This window comes from Trichosurus vulpecula, chromosome 4, assembly GCF_011100635.1.
Source record: "Trichosurus vulpecula isolate mTriVul1 chromosome 4, mTriVul1.pri, whole genome shotgun sequence".
Lineage (NCBI taxonomy): Eukaryota > Metazoa > Chordata > Mammalia > Diprotodontia > Phalangeridae > Trichosurus > Trichosurus vulpecula.
Genome location: NC_050576.1, coordinates 307,113,909 through 307,138,641, shown reverse-complemented (window position 1 = coordinate 307,138,641; position 24,733 = coordinate 307,113,909). Strand labels below are relative to the sequence as shown.

Genomic DNA, 24,733 nt, shown 5'->3' with positions numbered 1-24,733 from the left:
CTATGAAGGTGATGAGCATTTTGCTTCATAGAATTCTTCTCTTCCTTCAATATACAGCTTAAGCAATACCTTCTACAAGAAGGTTTTCTGGATCCTAATTTCTCTCCCTAACTACCTTGTATAATATTTTATATTTATTTTGTATGTAATTATTTATATACAGGCTGTCTCTTCTGATAGAATGTAAACTTCATGAGAATAGAGTTTGTTTTATTTTTTGTTTTTGTATCTCCAGTTCCTGGCACATAGCAGGTACACGATAAATGCTTTTTGATTGATTGACTGATACCAATATAAGTAAGACATAGTCCTTCCTCTTAAGGAGTATATAATCAAAGTAAATGGTTAATGGGAAGAGATCAGTGACTCAGTCTCTGCATAGAGTAGCTGAAGGGTTAGCTTTACTTTGTGACCTGATTTTGTTGAAGAACTAAAGATTAAAGATAGAATTCACAAAGTTTGCTTGTAGGGATATTAAAAGGAAAAAAAAACCCACTAAAAAGGTTCCCACAGCTATTACTTTTTTTTCCACAAGTATCTTTAACCTTAGCACTTGTCATTCAGTGTGACTGCTCATTAAGAATTTCTGTTAGAGATATTTTTAAAAAATAACAACTTATAAAATATTCTTTAGCCCTTTGGCATCTGAAGGCTTTGGATGTAATAGTAGCATCCCAAGAGTTCCCCCTAATAAAACACTTTGCAGCTGAATCACCATTCCACTGGTTTAGCAAATTCTTCATTTTTAGATTGGATTATTTTAAGATAGTATTTTTTTAAAAGGAAAAGTCTTTCTGGCTAAATATGGTAAGATTTATAAAAATATCCACATATATTTTGTGCACTCAAACAATCTGAGTGCCTTTAATTTTTCTAAGTAAAAGAAAAATTCGAAATTCTAATATAAATTTAACCCACATTCACAAATATATTTATGGTAAGAAAGCAGTCAGCACGTGCATGATGCTGGTGTGTTTTTGTTTTTTTCTTTCTTAAGTGCTAATAAGTCAGACAAACTGAACTGAAAATGGCACTTTTTCTTTCAAGTGACACAAGGCATACATGTCAGCAGCCACGTTGCTCTGTTGATTTAGTTTTTATGTTTTTGAGCAGTCGGCAATATGAGAGAGCTATTGTGCTCCACCCCTTTGGATGCTAATGGTTTCCTTCTGTACCCAATGACTAATGGCATATTCTGTCTGTGTTTAATAATAGAAATTTGCGTCATCCATGAGTCCATCTAACTATGGCTTTGGCTCTCCTTCAAGGGGGCTGGGAGGAGAGGCTGGTGTGCCATTTTGTTATGTTTGTACTTGACTGGGAGCAAAGTCACCTTTGGATGACCTCACAGTCCTGAAGTCTGGAATTCCAAACTTGGGACAGATGTAATAAGCAGACTCAGGGACGGGGGCGGGGAATGCACAAAATCCTTATTTTAGTCAGAGCAAAGTTTCCCTTTCCTTGTTTAAGTTATTATTTCAGCCAGAAATTTTCAACAATTTCTTAAATTGAAAAGAGAAGCACATTTATAGCAAAACTTTATTTTAAAAAAGAGAAAATAATGAAGTAATGGAGGCACTCAGGGTTTTCTGAAATGTTTCTTGGCTCATTTTAATGAAGAATAGTGAGACTCATAGAAATGTAAAGACAGAAGAGACCTGACAGGTCATTGAGTCCGAGTCTTTCATTCTACAGATGAGGAAACTAAAATGATGAACATTATTTTCATATTTAATACCTATAATTACTTATTTTTCAAATTTTATGGCTCTCTGCCATAAACACGGACTTCCAAGGAGGCTCTTCCCTACCTAACCTTCATCAAAAACAGGCAAACAAAATAGAAACTTGGGGAAATGAGGCAATTCAACGTAAATGGATGATAGATGACAGCAAAAAAGGTGAGAGTATTCATTCCTTTCAATTATCTTCAGTAATTCAGAGTTACCAGCACAGAAATTGGTTGATTTAACTGGTCTGAGACTGCTGGATGTTACAGGTTTCTTAACCTGGGGTATTTGAACTTGCTTTTGTCAATATTTTTGATAGTTCAGTATAACTGCTCTCCTTTGCATTCCTATACATTTTATTTTATGCATTTAAACACATAATTCAGAGGAGGGGCTCATAGGTTTCACCAGACTGTCAGAGGAATCTATAAAACAAGAAAGGTTAAGAATTTCTGTCATGGAGATACAACAATAGAGCTAGAAAGGGTTTTAAAGATCATCTAGTTCAATCCCATCATTTTACTGGTGAGGAAACTTCACCCCAGAAGTTAAATGTCATAGTAGGGAATATAAAAATGCCTGGAGGTGGCAGCGAGGCAGCGCTAACCATGCAGGCCTAGAAAATCTCTCCAAAGAAAAGACTTTTGCATTGATAAATGTGATCGTTACTGACAAAACCATTCAGATTTAATATTGTTAAATAATTGGGTACTTTGAAAAGGAAATAATTGCAATGAGCTTAAATCTGGACATTTAAAAAAGGATTTTTAGATATATATTTGAACAGAAACAGAACAGTCTGAATAAAGGTCTGAAAGCTTAGTTTCATATTCAAATTCTGATAACTTGTGCTGTTGATGGCAAATTCTTCCGGCAAAAAGGTGTGAGCTAAGTCCCTAACTCTAGCCAGCAGTTCACAAATCTTATGGAAGCAACCTCTGGAAATCTTGCTTACGATTTGCAGGCAGAAATGTGAGGAGAAGATAAATCTACAAAGTTCAGTAAAATCATATGAATTCAGAAGGTGAATCAATATTATGAATGTTAATGAATTAATATTAATAATAAAATAACCTAGTTATACTATCTTTACTCTCTGGGGGGAGATTTCTTCCTAATTTATTATTATCTGATTATTTCTTCCTAATTGATTCTTGATCATACTTCCCAGAGAAGCTGTTCCAAATCTCTTCTTCCCTTCTCAAGTCTTCTACACCTCCACCTGCTTTCTCTCTTTCAGCTAAGGAACCTTGTTGCTTAATTAATAGAGGCCATTCAATCTGAGGTCCCTCTTCTCCCTTTCTCTTCACTGTAAAACTCTTTGATGCCAAACCCTACTCTTTCCTTCTTTCTTATCTAGTCTCTGACAAAGGCCCTTCTCCTTGCTGTAGCTAATATTTCTTCATATGTACTCGGATCATATTCCTTCCTATTTTCTTTAACAGACTGAATCCTTAATCAATTCTCTCAATCAATGCTCTCTCTCTCTCAAATCTTCAACCTCTCCCATCTACCAGTTCCTTCCTCACTAGTTACAAGTCTCCCCCCTCCTTAAAAAATCTTCACTAGAAGCTACCATCACCATAAGTTATTGTCCTATATATTTCTTCCCTTTCAGAGACCAACACCTTGAAAAATTTGTTCATATTCTCAGTGTCCACTTCCTCCTCTTCTGTTTACTCCTAAATCCTTTGCAGTCTGGCTTCTGATCTCATCACTCCACTGAAACTGCTCTCTCCAAAGTTAGCAATGATTTGATTGTCAATTCTCATGGTTTTTCTCATTTCTCATCCTTCTCAACCTATTTGTGGCATCTAATACCAGTGATAACCCTCTCCTTCTAGGTACTTTCTTCTGTCTATGTTCTTGTGATACTGCTCTCTCCTGGTTCTCTTCCTAACTATCTGACCACTTCTTTTATGTCTCCTTTGCTGGCCCATCATCCATATCATGATCCCTAAATGTGGATATATCTCAAGGTTCTGTTATTTTGTCTTTCTTCACTACATTCTCTCTCTAGATAATCTTATGAACTCCAGTGGATTTACCTATAAATCTTTCTGCAGTTGACTCACAGCTTGTTTCTCTCTCTCTCTCTCTCTCTCTCTCTCTCTCTCTCTCTCTCCGCCCCAGTACTGCATTATTGATTGCCTATTAGATATTTCAAACTAGATGTCCCTGAGACATCTCAGATTCAACACTTACAAAACTAAAAAGATAATGATCTTCCCCCCATCAATGCTATTGCTTTCCCATAATTCCCTATTTCTATCAAAGGTACCATCTTTCTAGTCTCCCACATTCACAGAATCTACATTTCTGGGACTCTCCATTCTTCTTCACCCCATATATCCAGTCAGTTGTGAAATCTTACTGTTTCTTCCAATAGCTCTCATGTGCAATCCCTTCTCTCCCCCTTCACTTCCCATTTTAGTTTAGGCCATCATCACCTCTTGTCTAGTTTATTACAAAAGAACCTTCTGATTGGTATCCCTCAAGTTTCTCATCACTCCAGGCCATCTTGCCGAAGTGACTTTCTTAAACACAGATCTGACCATGTCACTGCCTTACCCAATCAGTTCCAGTGGCTTCCTCTTGCTGCTATTTAAAAACATAGGCTCCCCTGTTTAGTTTTAAAAGTCCTTCATAATTCAGCCCCAACCTTCTTAGCAGGGGAAGAAAATAAATGAAAAAAAGTGTTGAATAGAAATAATGCTTATGTGGTAGAATTCTTAAAAAGTACCAGAACAGCAAACTCAAAGAATCTAACAAAACCTGGAACCTTTTCTTGCTTCAGTGGAGGGCAGGGGCTATGTCCTGCATGTCATCATATGTGTTGTATATGCCTGAAACAATAAAAACCAATGGACATGATAGGAAGGAACATTCTTTCAATTTCAGATTGTAAATCACATCCTTTCTCTTGCCTTTTCCTTTTCTTATTAATTTTTATACATATATAGGAACCTTTTCTGGTGTTCTTTACCTTCTCTTCATGAAGAATCACTAGACCTTTGAGAGGATTTCCCAGAGGTGCTAGAGTCACAAAGGGATGCCACACTCCCCTGGATGCCCTTGGAAATACATCATAAAAGTCCACAAAGTAACCTCTGTTCCCAGACATATTCATGAAATATAAAGAAACAGGATTGCATGTAGCTACATAGAGAATATTTTCCTCATTTTCTGAAATGAAAAAAAAAAGGCATTGAGTTTAGGATACACAATGGGATTTCTCACAATTCAATTCAGTTCAGTGTAATTCAATTAAATGAGCATTTATTAAATACCTACTACATGTAAGGCTCTATATTAGGCATTGGGATAGAAAGCTAAAATAGAAACAGTCTCTGCCCTCAAAGGGCTTATGTTCTACTTAGGGGGTGGAGAGAAAAACAATATCCATAGAGGTACTTTCTAACTTCTCTGTGAGGGTATCGCTACCCTTCCAATCATGTAAATTTGCATTCTGGAAATCACACTGTGTTCAGTTCCTCCCTTTCCCTAACCTCAGCCCTCGCACCCCCTCCGACTGCCCTAAATCACATAAGATGCTAAGTCTTACAGATTCTACCTCCACAACACCTCTTGCACCCAACCCCCTTCTCTGCATTCCAATTTGCTAGGAGGCCTAACAGAAATTGAGGATTAGGAACATAACTAAGGGCTCAATAATACTTGTTGAGGGATTAATTGAGCCGGACAAGGTCTTAAGAGATAATCTATTCCATTCCTTTTTAGTGGAGGTGAGACCACACTTAAGTCTTCCCAGTGAAATAAAAATTTATACTTCAAAAACACTAAATTCCAATTTTTCCTTATTTGTATCCTAAATATTTAGGATATGTGTTACGGCATAAACTCACTTCCTTTTGCTCTGCTCTCGATGAAGATAGATAATAGTAATTAACATCTTCTGCTAACTTTTCATGTTTTTCTCAAGTTATTTAATTTTTCTTCAACCAATTTTGTCCAGAACAAATAATCTTAATGCATCATTTTCTTTCTGTGGACATTATTTTCCAAACCTTTAAAGCCTTCCTAAAAACTCTCCAAAATTATCATCATTCTTCTACCAGCCTCCCAGTGATCTATTAGCTACGTACCTGACTGTGTTTTCTACAACTCTAAAATACAAGCTTCTTGAGATCAGGAATTGTCTAATTCTTTTTTTTTTTTGAGGGGGGAAGGCAGGGCAATTGGGGTTAAGTGACTTGCCCAAGGTCACACAGCTAGTAATTTGAATTTGAGCTGAGGTCCTCCTGACTCCAGGGCCTGTGCTCTACTCACTGCGCCACCTAGCTGCCCCCAGGAATTGTTTAATTCTTATAATAAAGTGTACTGGAACTCTTGTGGAATGCAAACTATATATGAACACTTATATTAATAATAGTGAGCAACAATTCACATTTAAATCACATTTTAACACTCCCAAAGTACTTCACACATGATTTCTCAACGGGTCCTTGTGAAGACCCTGTGAAGTAGGCACTATTACTGCCCCAGTGTCTCCGATGAGGAAATAAGGCCCAAAGCCACAGAGACACGCTCAGGATGCAGGACCCAGCCTTGGCCTTCCTGACGTCGCATCAAGCACTCCGCCCACGGCGTCATCCTGCCTCCATAAATATACAATTTTATAGCGCGTAACAATGCAGTTACACCATATATACATATATATATATATACGCTATATACTGTATCTAACAATATAGTACACTCTTGGTAGTGATTATAGAAACACAAATAATAAGGACAATAATACAGTAAAAACTTAGAATAAAGGTAACGTTGATATACATCTCAACAGAATGGTAGGAGAAAAGGAGAGTATGGAAAGATTAGATACGTGAATTATTTTTCATGTTTGTTATGAAATATGTGTTTAATAAAAATATCTTAAGCATGATATACATAAATAAAACTGGAAAGTAATATAATCAGGTAATAGCCTAGTTAATAAAGTACTGCAGACGCTTGTTTCAGTTTTAACAATTAGAAAATGCCTATAAGAGGAAAGAACAGTATCAAATTAATGAATTATGATCCTATTTAGTATTCTATGCTTAAGACAAACGATTGAAGAAAGGCTTTATAGAGAGGGTGAGCCTGGATGTCTGGAATGAAAGAGTTGTGGGCATCAAAATGTATTTTCAGTTAATAAGCGCTGGTAATAGATAAAACAAGGAAAAAAATCATATTTAGTTCATTTTGGCAATGAGTATTAAGAGAAACAGTTAATATAGTTTCCAGTTGTTCTTTTTTGTATTTAAACACATTTGGTGCTGTTCTGTTTCTAACTATGAAATAATATACTCAACTTCAATACTAACCCACCATATACTTGCCCTTAGATAGAAAGGACACATCAGATATTAGCTTGTTTATATAGCTGATGTGTACAGCAGGCATATTTCACAGGATTAAAGATTTAAAGTCAGAAGGAACCTTAGAAACCATTTAGGCTAACCTGCTTATTTTGCAGTTGAGAAAACTGAGGGCCAGGAAGATGAAGTAACTTGCCCAAAATTAAAGAGACAGGAAGTGCCAAAGGAGAGATTCAAACCCAGGTCCTCTGGTTCTAAATATAGCACTCTTTCCAACTCACCATTGAAACACACATGTCAACTGCTGATAAATGTAATAAAATACATTAAGATAAGTACAATTATTTTTTTTGGAAATCAATAAAACTTATAAACTATCATACAGTGATTAGGTAATAGCTATGGGGCAGAACTGCTCAAAGTTCTAGGAGCCCACTTCATGTCTATACCTTAAAGGGAAATATAGACGCAACCACATCTTTCCGTCTGTCTTCAAAGATTAAATCTTCTTATTAACACTCTTGTGATACTCTCTGGATCGCAATTATTACAAAAATATGAAAATAGCTACTGGTTTCCTCCAAGCTTCACTTCTTTTCATCCCATGGTCATCCATCTTGCTTCAGTCTATCAGTAGCAATCTACTAGTACTCAGGGACATTAAATTTTAGGGCTCAAATAGAACTTAGAAAACATCTAGTTCAATTCCCTCACTTGATGTACATGAAGAAACCAAGACGGGGGAACCAAAGAGATTTTCCCTTGTTTATATGTGAATTTCATGCAGCACAGACTAAATGGTAGGTCTCTTAACCTTCAGGACAGTGGTCTTAATTCTGATTAGAGGAATTCATTTAAAAAAAGTTTTATGTCCAATGGAATCTATATAATACAGCTGCATATACTTACACCTATTTGCTTACATGCAGTGGCTAGCACATGGTAGATGCTTAATAAATACCTGATGATTAGTTGATATGTCCTCCAAAATAAGCCACAAACTAAAACAATGCCCTATATCTTACAAAAAAATAACATAGCATAGTGTTATACATGTCAGAAAAACAACGAAAACTCAGTAAAACATTCTCAAACAGAAGCATTTTTATTTGTGTATCTGCCATGTCATAATGTCAATGAGTTGTGATAATTCCGTGACTGACTTCAGATCTTTCTATAACTTTGTTTTTAGTGTTCACTAACTTTGCAAGATGGCTTCTGCTGGGCTAGAAGTATAGCCTATGACTGAGGTTAATTTAGATCACCTGAGTAACTCTAGCAAATGGGAACCTTGGTCTCTCTCCAGCTCATGTGTCTATTATCTCCAGCCTGAAGTCTCCATTCTGAGAATTCACACTCTTCCCCTCTGCCACTGTCTCCTCTTTTCTACACCAGGCAGGTCTTGTGATCCTGTAGGTCCCTCCAGCTCTGCCTTCATGCTTCATGCTATCACCAAAATGGAATCACAGCCTAGGAATCCAATGTTTCTCCTTTTTGTTTTTCTATTTTTGGCAAATGCCTGAGTGTGTTGGACTTCATGCTACAATTGTAATGAAAAACAGACATACACACACATTCAGTAGTGCTTATGTGGCTCTCATACAATCATGTTGCTAGGCTGATTAGGAAAGTTAGTTTTAAAATACGTTTAACTAGAAAGTAAAATATGACCATAACTGAATCTACCACATAGTTCTTGACCTCTACACGATGATTTTAATACAGATCTCATTTTAAAAAGGCACAAACCAGCCAACGTTAGAAGGAAAATTATAAGAGCAGAGTAACATACCTTGTGCCACAGCAATGTCACAGACGAAGTTAACTTCATCCAATGGCAATTTCCAAGAAGCACATTCTTCAGTAAAAGTTAGGGTCCTACCTTCATGTCTCTCTAAAGGATATTCTTCGAAGCTTAAATGCACTGGACCCTATAACAAAGAGTTAAGTAATTTAGTTGATAATTTTCAACCAACAATTTCTAGAAAATTTAAGGTCCTTCCAGCCTACCCGAGCAATTCATAGTCTAATGAATTTGTTTCATTTGATTCCTGAAATCATGGTTTGCTTTTCTCCCTGAGGTAATTTAGATCCGGATGGCACACTATGACCAAATACAGGCATCATGAAAACAGACCCAATGGTCAAACAAGAGGCTTATGTATTTATGCTCTGCAAATAACTAATCCAGTCCAAAGTACTTAATTTGTGGCAATCTGAGAATCCTCAATTATGGAGTTTGAGTAGTCTACCAATAAGACAAATAACAAGGAAGTGATTGCCCAAGCAAAGAAGACCCTACTACCCAAATGCTCCTGGGTTCCTGAAGGGCTTTTTGAGGTCTTGCTTATTCCTATTCCATAATCTTCAAAAGGACAGGATGATTCCAAGGCCAAACCAGGAGTAAAACTTATTCTAAAAACTAGCAAGTGTCCGTAGCAAATAGAATCATGTTTGAGGATATGGAATAAAAAAGCCTAGGCCAGTATGATTCCTGAGGTGCCTGGAAACCGCAATGCTGTGGTCAAGAAGGAAACAAGATTAAAGTAATTTCTAAGGTTGTTTGATTTTTCCACAGAAAATAAGAAGACTATATTATATAATTAAAAGATTTAATGAGGAAATAATAGAAAATTTAACCTTTATGTCGATGAGATGAGTTTCTGCTGGACTCAAAAGTTTTTGCATTCCATTTTTTGGCTGATTAATTGTCCAGTAGCCCATGAATGTCTGCTCTGGCAATGGTAACCTATCAAGTAAAATGTGAAAAGTAAATCTATGTAATCGTTTAGAAGCTAAAGAAAAGAATACTTTAATCCATTACCATTTGACATGATCAATTTTCAATAAGTATTTTCCTAATAAGGATACATTAAAATAATTTTCTTGGTTAGAGATATCATTGCTAGGATGAAATTATATACACATTATAAAAAAGAAGAAAAATAAATTCTTCCATCGCAGGAATTAAAAATGCAATAATAGTCTGCTCTATTTACAAACAAGGGACAAATAGGAACAGTTTGCAGTGAGACATTTTTCTTCAGTTATCAAAACAACTAGCATAATCTTCCTCTAATTTGATTTCTCTGATTTGAAAGGACATTCAATGTTTCTGAGTGCTATACAAAGAGGCTGATTAATCCAGAAAAACTGAAAAATCTACTAGATTTTCAAATGTCAGTCAAAATATTTAGATTCTATACCTAACTCCAATCCCTTTTGGAACAGTAGTTTTAGCAGCACAATATCCTTCTTCTCCTCCTCCTCCTCCTCCTCTTCCTCCTCCTCCTAACACTGGCATTTATATTGTGTATTAGGGTATGCAAAGCACTTTACAAATATCTCTCCTTATCCTCACAATAATTCTGGGAGGTAGGAGGTATTATTACCCCCACTTTACAGTTGAGAAAACTTAGGCAGGAAGAGATTAAGTGACTTGCCTAGACACACACAGCTAGTAAGTGAGATCAGATTTGAATCTGGAGTTTTTTTTTTTGACTCCAAGTTTGGTGCTCTATCCATTTTTGCCACAATGCTAAAGGCTCAATGTAGATGAAGTTGTGGAAAAGAAATTATTTATTTACTTGTGAGTTAGTGCTCTCTTCAACAGCACTGAAAAAAAATAGAACTACCTCTTCTATGGATCTTTTAATAATAGAAAACAATAATTAGCTAAGAATGAAAGGGTTTATTGAAAAATGTATACACTGATATTCATTGAAATGGGTATTTAAAATGAGTGCTGATTATTTTTTTTGAGATTTTTTATTTTTGGTTTACAACACTCAGTTCTACATAATTTTGAGTATCAGATTTTCTTCCCCCACCTCCCCCCCTCCTTCCCCAAGTCATCATGGAATCCAAAATAACTTCTACATATAACCTCGCATTGAACTTATTTACACAATAGTCATATTGTAAAGAAGAATTATGACCAATGGAATGAATCATGAGAAAGAAGAAACAAAACCAAAAACACAAAAACAAAAACAAAAGAGAAAAAAAAACAAAGGAAAAAAAGGGGAGCATAAAGTGTGCCTCAATCTGAATTCCTACTCCATAGTTCTTTCTCTGGATATAGATAGCTCTGTCCATCATGAGTCCTTTGCGGTTGTCTTTGCACCTTGTAATTGCTGAGAAGAGTGAAGTCTTTCAGGGTTAGTCATCACAGAATCCATATATCTGTGGTTGTGTCTAATGTTCTCCTGGTTCTGCTCTGCTCACTCAGCATTATATTATGTAGGTTTTTCCAGGTAATTATGAAGTCTGTATCATCCCCATTTCTTATAGCACAATAGTGATTGCTTAAAATAGTACATATACATACTTTATTTGTATATATATATATATTCATATGTCTCTGTGTGTGCATATATGTATATTAAAATTTGCTCTACAGTAACAGACACTGAAATTTTGTTTTTCCATCTGTAAACTCCAACAGATAATATAAAGCTTGGACACTTTTTTGTCTAGAAATGATTGAAAAAATGAAATTCTAATTAAATCTGCCTATAACATTACTATGTTCTTTCTTCCCTTTACAAGTGAAAATGCTTTGGATGAGAAGAATGAAAATAAAAAAGAATATGTTCTAAGACTCTAGCTTAGCTCATATGACCTGAACCTCTCATAAGAATGTATGTTATTGATAGAAAGAAAAATTAGTCTTTTTACCTACTATTCAAAAATAAATTGTCCATTTGTAAATATTCATCACAACTCTGTTATTGTGATTAGGCCACCCACTCTCCTCTGCTCCACTCTTCTATTAGAAGTGAAGGAACACTGCCAGATTTACTATTTCTGCTTTCTCTTTGAAATATTATAAGCATGTCTCTGTAGCTTGAGAAGTTTATCAGCCTTATGACTTTCTTTATATTCCCAATGCTTAGCACAGTGCCAGGCATATAGTAGGCACTTTATAAATGCTAATTGACTGACAGATTATGGAAAGGCTTGTCATTAGTAGCTTGGTTATTTGGTGATGAAATTTTGGCCATAGTAAGTGATGAACCAATAAAAAAATAAATATGTTACTGTGCCTACATATCACTTCCACTGATCCAGTTACGGTGGTAGTGAGGTAAGATGTAGCAAAGGATGCTAAGAATCAGAATTTTTATACTATAAACATTACTTTAGCTATTGGTATTCTAAATGAGAAATCTTTTCCCAGTAAGTAATGAATTGAATCAGAGACCTTGGTTTAAAGACTATCAAATGCCTTGTATATAAAGTGAGGGCGTTGGAGTAGAGAACCTCTAAGGTTACTTCTACATCAAAATCTGTGGTTTTGATGACAGGAGGAGCTGAATCACATCAGTTTTGGCATTATCAGTGTAAATCATGCAAAACCAATCAACGAGCTTCTTGTCTCCTTTGTGCCTGGCATTATGCTAGGTGCTGGGAATGCAAAAACAAGGATGAAAAAGTTCTTGCCCTTAAGGAGCTTATATTCTACTGGGGGAGGCCACATGAACATGTACACATGAAATATATGGTAAAAAAAGTAAATGCTTAGGATGATTAAAAACAGTGTGCAGTTTCCCACAGGCAACCCAGTCTATTCTCTTCCTTTTCAATTTTAGGTCTAGTTTACAATATCCATATCCAGAATCTTTCCAAGCTACAGGTACTGCCTTACCAACTCTATGGGTTATTTATTCAAACTGTTGATCCTTGTATGCAAACCTCCATCACCCCACTCTGTGCACAGCAGGCTGGCCCCCATGGTTCCAATGTTCCCCCTACTCACTTCTATGTCTTGAGCATGTCTGGGAGATGGGGAGGCCACCAGAGCAAAGGCAGAGAAAGGGAAGATGAAAAGTTGAGTCCAAGGGATGGCTAATAACAGTTGGGTTAAAATTTACACTGTTGAGGGTGGTGTAGTGGAGAGGCACTGGGCTTGGAAGCAAGAAAACTGACATTCAAATCCTGTCTCAGACACTTACTAGTTCTGTGACTCCAGGTAAGTCACTTAACTGCTTTCAGACTGTTTCCTCAAGTGTAAAGTGGAGATGATAATAGCACCTATCTCTCAGAGTTGTTGTACCAGATATTTCTGCCTCATCCCCTCTCCACTTTCAAGCGCCCCTTCAGTCTTCCGCCAAGACTGTTCTTGCTTTCTTGTATTTGTAGCCCTGGTGCTTAGCACGCTGCTTGACACATGGTAATTGCTTAATAAAGGCATTTTATCTCTTTACTTGTTAGCATAATGACATCACATCAAAAGTTGGTCCTAAAACATGTTTTAGATATTTTATGAGTATGAAAGAAACATGATAGAGTAGGAGAAAACACAGCTTTGGAGTCACACAATTTGTGTTACAATAACGGCCCTACAATTTATCTCCATGATCTTGGAGAAGTAAACTCTCTGAGCCTCAGCTTCCTCAGCTGGAAAACAAGGGGGCTGGACTATATGACCCTTTCCAGCTCTTAACCTATGATTCTACCCCAGCTGTTGCAAATGTCAAAAGTAATCTAAGGTGAGATTCTTATTCTCTGTAGCTAGTGCCAGTTGGGAAGGATGCTTTTTATGACCTGTTAAAAATCTTGTTGGTCTCTGCCAACTCATTTTTTAAAATCATGGAAATTACACATTGCCCAGTTGCTACAGGCATCTAAAAATAATTTGGGCAAGTTGTTGGGTTGGGAATAGCAGAGCACATTCAAGAACTATAGAGAGAGGCCGGAACCACTTGATGAGGAAGCACTATTGGCAGCAACTGCTGGATCACAAAGACACATACATGTTCATGATATTTTAGAAACTAACTCCACCCTACTCTGCTGCAAAAGAGATTCAAAACCAGCCAAAGTGCCATTTCAGGAGCCAAAGAGAGACTGTGCAAAGATGTCTACCACATGGGGGCCTGCGGAAGTCTATGTCCTGTTTTTACTAAAAGCTCCCCCATAAACAGTGAGGGACTTTGGCTGTCACCATCTCTTCCCACTTCTCCTAAGTGGGCAGAGGGGAAGAGGAAATTCTTCCGGGATCAAGACCATTATTTTGTGGTAGGCAACCAAGGTATGGGATTTATAATACAGTCATCACTAATTCAGGCTAACCCCAAACTGGTTACCTTGATGTGAAATACTCTGAATTCCATTACTGAAACCTCTAGTTATCCACCACTAACCAGGTTGAATTTTTTCATACCAATGGAATAAAAATAATAACAGCAATTCCCATAGCTTTAAAACCTTGTCACTTGTTTTATTTCACTTTTTCAAAAAGTCTTTATAGGAATGAAGTCTGGCTTTGATTTTCAAGGGAGAAGGGAGATGAAACTTAGAAACTATAAATAGTACAACTTTTCATTTTAAGTGTCATTCACGAATTCATATTTCATAAAACTATGAGGCACTCGATCTGTCACAGCCTCCAATTCCTGTGCTATGATGTTTCTTAATCCTCTGTGGAAATCTTAATCAAAAGCTGGAGGACAAATGAAACCTTCAAACAAAAGTTAAGTGAACAGCTATACTATGGCCTAAGTCCAGTCACTGAGCTAGGTTAAAGAAAAAAAGAAAGAAAAATTGTCTTTTCTAAATGTACATGCAATATTCTAAACTGCCGCCTATGAACAGAAACCAAGATGAAGAATGGTCCATAATCTAAATGACATATGATGGGTCCGTCTCAGTTTGTTTCCATAAAAAGAAGTGATTTTAGATTTTGAGAGTATGTTCTGGCAAATTTCTGCTTTTCTCTGGATATTTGCCAGAGCTGTTTCCATGTTATAAAGGAAACATATGAAAAAGATTTGGATCTTTCTATGGGTATTACGAATCTCGAAGTTATTGACATAGCTATTATTATCAATTTATTTGAACATCTTTTAGCTATAAGAATTACTAGCTTTCATGAAAACCCAACGGACCTCTTTAGGAAGGTGGACAGACCCTCAAAAATTCCTTACTGAATGCCATCTACGAGAGGAAAGCTAAAAATGTCAACTTCAGCAGCTCTCCTAAGATTTCATGATTTTCCATACTTCCATACTTCTCAAGACTTTAACAACACATACTAGGATCATCTGCAACATGCATGGAACAAATATTTATTAAGTGCCTACTAGGCATGGAAAAAACTTATGCTAGACATCGTGGGAGATACAAAATTTGGAAAAGACGTGGTCCCTGACTTCATGGAGCTTACAGTATAGTAGAGAGCATAAGAGAGAGAGAGAGAGGCTAAATGGCGTGGCAGAGCATTGGACCTGGAGACAGTCCAAACCAAGGTCAAAACCTGTCTGACTGTAGGCAAGTCACACAACAACAACAACAACTAGCATTTATGTAGCACTTTAAGGTGTACAAAGTACTTTGCAGCTGTCATCTCAAATGATCCTCAAAACAACCCTGTGAGGCGGCTGCGATGAGCTATTTCCATTTTACAGATGAGGAAACTGAGGCTGACACAGGTTAAGTGACTTGTCCAAAGCCACACAGCTAGTGTGTGAGGTAGGATTTGAATTCAGGTATTCTTGACTTCAAGTCTGGCGCTCTAACCACTGGGACAACTAGCTCTCAGCCTCGGGTGCCTCCTGCAAAGCGGCAATAATAGATGCACCCATTTCATAGGGCTGTAATGAGGATTGACTAGATGGTATAACTAAAATAGTCTTCAAACTTTAAGGAACTATATAAATGCTATATATGACAACGATGATGCTAATGACACATAGGAAATGATAACATGTACTATATTCTTACATAGTATATATTACTATATAATAACTTATTAGATAAAACAATTCCACGAGAGACTGTGACTGACTAGAGTAGGGAGTGCACCAACAAAGCTTTCAAACCGGATGTGGCATTTGAGATGGGTTTTAAAAGATGGGTACAAATTCCATAAGACTAATTCCCAATCTTTCCGTCATTCAAAAATATTTGTTTGTGGTGATCTTAGAAATGTAAAGCTGGAGGGATCTCAGAATATTTCTACTTCTTTTCTTTCCTTCTGGTTGGAGCTATCCCTTGAATATCCACAGGAGATGGATATCTTTTCCATTCTGAAGATTCTTCATAAAAAGAAATTCCACCCCTCAGTTATCCTAGTTTACTAACAATTCTTTTTAGTGCTAAATTTAGTGCAATTTAAATTAGTGCTAAATCCTAAATTTTACAGATGAGAAAACTAAGGCAATCTTATCATCATATGACATTACCTATTGTATACTATTGTGTTTCTTCAAGGGCAAATGGTGGCTAGAGCAGTGTGGTGTTGACATGATAAAATGTGATAAACGATCACATTACAGTGCATGATGAGGTAAGAAAAAGATACACAAACTACGGACCTACATAACTTCTTTTTTGACTTGTAGAAGTCTTATATAGCGCTGGATTTTTTTTTGTCAAGCATGTCATAATATAGATAACAGTAGATAAAATAACTGTAAAGTTGTTCCATAATAAAATACAAGAATGGAAAACAGGGATGATAAGAGGCAAAAAAAAATACAAAAAAAAATCCAACCAAACCCAATAACATATCTCTTTGCCATTAGCAATGAATTCTGAATATTTCTCAAAAGTAAAATCACACAAACAGAGAACATCGGAGCTGAAATAATCTCACTGTATAGATGAGAAAACTAAAGCCCAGAGCTGAAGTGATTTGTCCAGTCACATTCCTAGCTAATGGCAGAGCCCAACTCCATCTCCTGATTCCATGCTCAATGTTCTTTCCACTACAACAAACTGTAATTCTATGAAGTGAAAATGAAGGCAAGAATAAAAAGGGAACTACAAAATGCTAAAGTTGCATATCAATTTTACGGGTTTATTTGAAAAAAACTGAGGTGCGAGGAAAACTTATTACAAGGGGAAAAAGGGTACTATTCAGACATCCACATGGATATACAAGAAACAGTATGGTATAGACAAACAGACAGGGCATTTATTAAGTGCTTTTATATGCCAGGCCACTGGTAAACACCAGGGATTCAAATGCAAGCAAGACAGAACCTGCCCTTGGAAACCTTGCATTTTAAGGGGAAGAGAACACATAAAGAAGTATACGAAAGGGGGCATGAATAAGGAAGCCTATCCAGGATGAGGAAAAGAAGTCCGGAGAGTAGAGTTGGAAGAGGAGGTGGAGGATTCATGGGGCTGATCCTGAAATAGTGGTCTAGGCAGGGAATCATTAACCAGGAGGGCAGAGTTTCAGGGTGGATGTTTTCTCAGGGCTGCAAGGCAGATGATATGAAGGAGGACAAGAAGTATGGAGAGTACAGCGGAAAGAAAATGCTAGATTTTCAGGACATAGATATGAGTTTGAACCCTAACTCTGTGCTTAATTACCTATGTGTCCTTTAAGCAGGCCCCTTCAACTCACTGGCCTCATTTTTCTCACTTGTAAAATGAGGGAGTTGGGCTGAGGTCCCTCCCAGCTCTAAGATTATGATCTTACCATTATACCTGAAGAAAACAATAAAATTAAAAATAAAACAAAAACAACAAACCCCCGAAGGTACAAAACAGAGTAGGCAACAAAACTACCTGAACACTTCTCCCTAAATGAGGACAAACAGAAATTTAATATATGGTCCTGTTCTGAAAGAAAAAAAACAGTGGAATTCTTCCAAAGAGGGAAGTTGAACTGAAGTGTTATAACGGATGGCTCCATTACAAAGAGTCAATAGTTTCTGTCCAATGAAAAGCAACTGCAATTAATACTGCAACTGAGTAAGTCAATTTTAAACAAATACCTCCTAAAAAAGGTACTTGGGATAAATGAAGCTAGTCTAAGACGTACAGAGATGCACTGTTGGCTGTGAGGGGTGTGTTCTATGATGCAGCAAAGAAGTATAAAAATTAGCTAAATTCTGTGCTGTGGCACACACGCAAAAGTTGTGAGAAAATAAAGCTATTCACTGTGAAAAGAAATATGAAAAACTAGAAGAGGCACTTTCTTTGTAAATAATTTTTTTTAATTTTTTAAAATTTTATTTTATTCTAATTTTTTAAAAAATTTAAATAATTTGAAGGTCTTTCTGCCAAAATTATCTAGTGAATTGTGTTTTCTCCAAAGAGACTGGGGGGCTGACTGCTTATGCCTATATGGGCCTGAAGTCACAAGTGACTGGGAATATATTCATGCTGCAGTAATTAACAACTGCTCTGCTCGAGCCGACTTCCATTGTGTTAATGGTGATGAGGCCAGCAATGCCAAAGGAAGTGGTTCTCAGGAGAGCTCACTTTAAGGAGAAAGTTCCCTGTGGCTCAATTGGAAGAGTCTAAATGGTGACAAGTTTTCTTCAAAGACAGGCAAGAAGAGCTGAAGAGTCCAGGAAAACCCCTAGCACTGGGATCATTACAGATGTAACAAAGAAAGGCAGGAAGAGCCAGAACTACACTTCACTACATTCTTTCCATCTCCAGCATCTAATACAGTACTTTGCACGTAGTAGGATTTTAATTGCAGAACCGAAAATGAATGCTCTGTAATCTCAAATAAACAGAACTAATCTCATTAAGACTGTAGGTAAAGCAATGGCCATGTCAAGAGCTGTGTGTCAACTTTATTCTTTAGTGGTGCACTGTCAGTCTTCATACTATTTTACTGAATCTTATGGTCCCCCAGACATTTCCAGGGGTTCTGGAAACAAATGCATCATCATGTTATACGAAATTTGTGTCTGTTGTATTTACCAAGTCTTTCTTGAAAACTGCTCCTGCGACCATTAATAAGGCAAGAAAAGCAACATGGAAAGGTTCGACAATGTTGTATTAGGAGGGCAGAGTTTATAATCTCAAAGAGGATCATAAACATGTCTGAAACGTTCGGAACCGCCGGATATAAGAAACTCTCAAAGTAGAAGGCAGAAGAATCAAAACATTTATTTAGGCTCCACAGTAACCAACCCATGAACCAGCAACCCCATTTTGATATATTGATCAAAAGCTTCCAGGCCCAATAAGTACGCCTTGAAAGAGTAACCAGGAGGCTACAGAGAAGCATGATTGCGTAAAGCAAAATCATGTTTCCCCCTCTATGGTAATAAGATTACTCACTGGCCTGAAGTCTTTGTTCAGCTTTCTCCCGTAGGTCAGCTCTGCTACTGGCAGCTCCTGCTTCAGCTGTGGCTGTGTCTGTAACTGTAGCTGTAACTGTCGCTGTAACTGTCGCTGTAACTGTCGTTGTAACTGTCTCTGGCTCCAACCGGAAAAGGAAAAGAGGATCTTCAAGCTGTCCTCTCCCCTCTTATAGAGTTTTTGACATCATCAAGCACCGCCTGAACGACCAGGGCCGATTGGTTCTTGACTTGGCCCCTCCCCCTAGCGTAGCCGTTAACACCTCCCCTCAGCCAGCCCCATGACTCATCACACAGGAAGTTGTCTGCTTCCTGGAATGCTCTTTGGGCTTCCTGCCCCGGAAGAGCAAGCCACAGTGTCCAGAGGCTCAATGAGGTAAGCTGAGTCATTCAAAGAAAACAAAGGCCATTCTGGCTACAAATGTCAAAAAGTAGGAAATGCATTCTTGTTCTGTATTACAGCTTATTATGCAAAGTGCTTCCCATTCCCAGAGAAAGAGTGGAAAGAGCCCTAGAAATGGAATAAAGAGAATGGTGTTCAAGTGTAACTTTGTGAAAATCATATCTGTCTCTCCATTGGACATCTTAAACTAGATGTAGACATCATTAAGCTCAATACATTCCAAACTGAATTCATCCTTGCTGGCAAATCCTTCCCTCTTCTAAACTTCCTTATTATGGGGAGGGCACCACCAGTCACTAAGGCTCCAAATCTAAGTGGCATCTTTGACTCCTCCATATCCAATCGATTCTGCCTTCTCAACCTCTTTTGCACATTCCCTCTTCTTTCTTCTAACTCTGCCATCATCCTGGTGTAGAGCCTCATTACCTCATGCTAGGACTACTACAATAGCCTACTGCTTGGTCTCCCTGCCTCAAGTCTCTATTCATTCCTGTTCCTCCCCAATCAGTGATCATTCTGATCTAAAGCCAAAGTCTTCCTCAATTTAATGAACTCCAGTGACTCCCTATTGCACCTAGGAGGCATAAAGCCTTCCATAACCTGGCCCTTTCTTTCTCTCCAAAGTTCTTAAACCTCATCCCCCACTACAAACTCTGCATTCCAGTGACACTGGTCTCCTTGCTTTTCCTCACACAAAGCACTTCACCTCCAAACTCAGTGAATTTTCATTGGCTGTCCTAAATGCTTGGATTTCACTCCAGCCTCGTCTGCCTCAGCTTTCCTGGCTTCCTCCAAGTCTCAGTTGGTCTGACCTTCAAGAAGTTTTTCCTGATCTCCCTTAATATTAGTGCCTTCCTTTTCTATTTATTGTTGTTCAGTTGTTTCTGACTCTTTGAGACCCCATTTGGGGTTTTCTTGACAAAGAAAGCTCATTTCACAGAGGAGGAAACTGAGTCAAATAGGGTTAAGTGACTTACCCAGGGACACACAGCTAGTAAGTATCTTCCTGACTTCAGGCCCAGCACTCTACCCACTGTGTCCTCTAGCTGCCTCTTCCTTTTATTGATCATTTCTCATTGATCCTGTGTATATCTTGTTTACACATAGCTGTTTCCATGTTGCCTCCCCCATTAGACTGTAGGACTGTCTTCTGCCTTTCTTTGTATCTGCAGGGCCTAGCACATAGTAGGCACTGAATACATTCTGGATGACTGATTAACCACTCTCCTCTTGGCCTTATTTTGTACAGCTATAAAATAAGACAGGAAGATGACATAGACTGAGACATTAAAGATCCTTTGAGGCTTTAAGATTCTATACATTCCTGGGCCATTTAGCAATAAAAATATACTGTGTAGTTCCAGCTCCTGTTTCTACGAAGCCATTCATACTTACAGTGATACACTGCACAGAAATATCTTGCTACACTCACACACTTATCCTTGCTTTGTTAATTCCTTGAGATAACATAGGAAGGGGTTTGAAAACCTTAAAGTGCTTTTTTAAATGCTATTGTTATCATGACTATTAATTTACCTTTCCATTGGCTATTGCCTATCTCAGCTGTAGCTAAAGACAACAAATCTGCTCCACGTCACATGTGACGCTGTGGCTTGCCTGGGTGTCGGGGCAGGAAGAAAAGAAGAACCAGGCACTTTGGAGACAGTCTACCCCAAGGGTCAGTTTGGGTAAAAGGGAGTGTCCTTACAAGGCAGGAATTCTGGGCAGGGAAGTATGAATTAATATAATTCTCACCATGGATGGGTGTTTTGCTTAATACCCATGAAGCTTCTTGTGTGCCAATGAAGTAAACTGCCCAGAGTATTGGGTACTCTTGCCTATCTTTTGAGGATGCATGGCAGCATAGCCGGAATTACTGGAGGAAAGATAAAGTTGCCAATATCATGCACATTTCTATGCAGATCTGTACTAGCACCTCTGGGGTGATTTTTGAGCTGCCTACATTTAATGCTCTCTACATAAACATTGTAGAGTTTGGACTTCAAAGGTTTTTTTTTAATTCAATTCAATTTGTTTATTAAATGCTCGGTAAAAACCAGACCCTACATTGCTGTTGCTGCTGCTGCTGCTACTACTAGCTATTATCTAGCTAGCATTTATGTAGTGTTTTAAGGTTTGAAAAGCACTTTAAAATATAACCTCATTTTGTCTTCAGAATAGCTCTTCAAGGTAGGTACTATAATCATCTCCATTTTGTAGATGAGGAAACTAAGGCTGAGATCAAGGACTTCACCGGGGGTCCCAAGGTCCCAGGGTTCCAAGTGCCTGAGGCTGATTTGGAACTCAGGTCTTCCTGTTCCAGGTACATAGGTGGTTCAGTTGATAGAGCACTAGGCCTAGAGTCAGGTACTTAGCACAGTACTTTTTACAAAGTAGGTACTTAATAGAGGCTTAAAGTTTCCTTCCTTCTTGACTTTTAAGCTCAGCACTGGCATTGGAAGTACAAAGACAAAAACCCAAAACAATCCCCTGCCTTCGAACATTACAAGCTGTGCAGGGCTAAGAAAATGCAAGAGAAATGCAAAGTCTAAGAAAGGGTGGTGGAGGTACTAACACGTGGTTGGATCAAAAAAGGCCTTTTGTAAGAGGAAGCAACCAGGCTAAGTCTTGAGGGGTGATGGGGACTTCAAGGCAAGGAGGGAATGCATTCTAGGCATGGGGGACAGTGGGAGCAAAGGCACAGAGTGGGAAACAACGTTGGGCAAAAGGACTATTGGCCTGTAGACCAGTTTTGCTGGATATAGGGAAAGGGGAAGGGAAGAGAGCAAACACTGTAGCCATCACAAAGTAAGCCTTACTAACTGCTTTTTGATAGAGTCATGGGAAATGTCTGCGGAACTTTGTGAACTGTTTCAAATACCAAACTAAGGCATTTGTATTTTACAACTAAGAACTGTTCATGCTTGTGCTTTATGGATATCAGTTTGGCAGCTGTGTGGATGACTGAGAGAAAAGGCTAGAGCTTGGAAGTCTGATTAAGAGAGCGTTGTAAAATCTGTAACTGAATATTTATTGTTATACAAGAAGATGCAGTGGGATCGTGTTAAGCAGAATAAAAGCCATAACAATATGAGGGGAGTTTGGAGTCACTGCTTTATTATTAATTCAGAATACAGTTGAGTCTTATGGAGCTCTTATAAAAAAAAAAGCCAGAGACTTGTGCTCTATCTGTTTAACACCACTGGGCTATTCAGTTAAAATTCTATTCACACATGTACCAGCTCCTCCACCAAAGCATGTGTCCATAGCACAAGGGTTTATGACCATGTGTTGATCCTTCCTTGGAGGCCTGCAATCAGGGAGACCTCAGTTCAAATACAGGCTTATACACTTCCTAGCTTGGTGACCCACGGTCAAGTCACTGAGCCTCTGCCTCAATTTCCTCAGCTGTAAAGTGGTGATCATAACAGCACTTCCCTTGAAGGGTTGTTCTGAGGATCAAATGATACAATATTTGTAAAAAAAAAAAAATAAGTGCTTAACACAGTGCCTAGCATATAACAGGTCCTATATAAATGCTTAATCCCTTTCCCTCTTCACTGCCCTCTCCCTTCCCAAAACGACTCATGCGTGACCACTATTCATTAGCCATGAGTCCTCTATCACGTGTGCACTCTGTTTTGTTGTTTCAAGGACTATTCTAATCTGCAGTCAACTTTTCACTCTCAGACTTGTTAAAACCCAAGAGTCAAAGTTCATGAGCATGACTCACTGAGGTGTGCCACAAGGAAACTGGATCTGTTACAACCACCATAGGTTTTATGAGCCTCTACTTGAAGGATTTACTAAGTGGGTCATTAATAATTCTAAAAACTTTTCAAATAGAGTATTTTGACCCTCAGTGTCCAGATATAAACTCCAGTTCAAGAAAATGCCTTCATGCCACGTTGTTTTTAGGGCTTGAATATCAAATTTACTTTTTCCTCTGTTGTACAGAGATGTGACTCTATTAATAGGTGATATATTCTGTCCTCAAAGCAGCTCCCTTTGACTACTTGAAATAACTACAAAATCTGGTACCTTTTTGCACATGATAGCATGTAAATCTAACATAAGGTATTATACAAACCACTTTAGATAAAGATGCAGATAAAAAAAAGAGAGGAAATATTTCTGAGAAAAGTTCTTAGTCCACTAGTGCTCTTAGTTAATGCCAAGGTATATCTCTAAGATTACAATCATTAATATGCCAGAAACACACGCATATGCACATACACATAAACATATATGCAGTTAGCTGATTCAGTGACTCAAGCATTGGAACCGAAGTAGGCCCTGAGTTCAAATCCTGCCTCAGACACTAGCTGGGTGACCCTGACCAAATCATTTAACTACTCTCAGACTCAGTTTCCTCACCTGTAAAATGGCAATACTGATATCACGTTACATCACAGGGTTGTTGTGAGGATCAAATAAGAACACATGGGAAGTGCTTTGCAAACTTTAAAGGACAGTATAATGCTAGCTATTATTATCGTTACAATTATTGCCCATTTATAATATAGATAGCTCACATTTTCATAGTGTTCCAAGGCCGACAAGCACGTTCCCCCCGTGAGAGCAAGTACCATCACTGCATTACAGAAAATGAAAGTAAAGGCTTCAGATGGGAAATGACTGGCTGATGGCTGCTCCAGTCAGCCAGTGTCACATTTTGTGACTTCACTTTGTCTTGTGGCCCTTTAAAGGGCTGTTTTACGAACTGGGCCTCTCTAAATGGGAGGAGGCCAGCTGCTCAGATGACCGGAGAAGTCACATGTGGCTCGCACTCAAAGCCTTCCACCTCCACAGCCTCTCACACACCCAGACTCATCTTTACTCACACAGTCACCAGCCTCATTCAAGATAGCAAGAGGGACTTATGTAAGAGCTATGATTTCACTGGTTTATGGAGCTCCAGGTGAGGAAACCACTTAAACAAATGTAGGTCAGCATTTTCTCTGGAATTTATAGTCATGTACCAAGAGGGTGGGGTAACCTGCTCAGCATCAAACAGTCAAGCAGGACTTGAACCCAGGTCTTCCTGGCTTTGAGGACAGCTCTCTGACCACACCACACTGCCCCTCAAAATGGTCCATCTATTACTTTATTAATGCACTCATTAGGTGAAGGAGAAATGTCTTGGAATCTAAAATTTCAAGAAATAAGTATAATAAAAAATGAAGGGAAAAATACATATACGTGTATGCTGTG

At 38.0% G+C, this 24,733-nt stretch overlaps 1 protein-coding gene across 1 annotated transcript in view; it reads right to left on the bottom strand.

Moving 5' to 3' along the window:
• The window catches only part of VWA8 (von Willebrand factor A domain containing 8), a 391,960-nt gene that overhangs the window by 143,573 nt on the left and 223,654 nt on the right, over window positions 1-24,733 (bottom strand). Inside the window, exons 27-29 of the mRNA XM_036757477.1 lie at window positions 9,698-9,806; window positions 8,850-8,988; window positions 4,717-4,916 (exon numbers count right to left, since the gene is read on the bottom strand). Of these exons, the coding sequence (XP_036613372.1) occupies window positions 4,717-4,916; window positions 8,850-8,988; window positions 9,698-9,806 (448 nt within the window). The remainder of the gene's footprint in view (window positions 1-4,716; window positions 4,917-8,849; window positions 8,989-9,697; window positions 9,807-24,733) is intronic.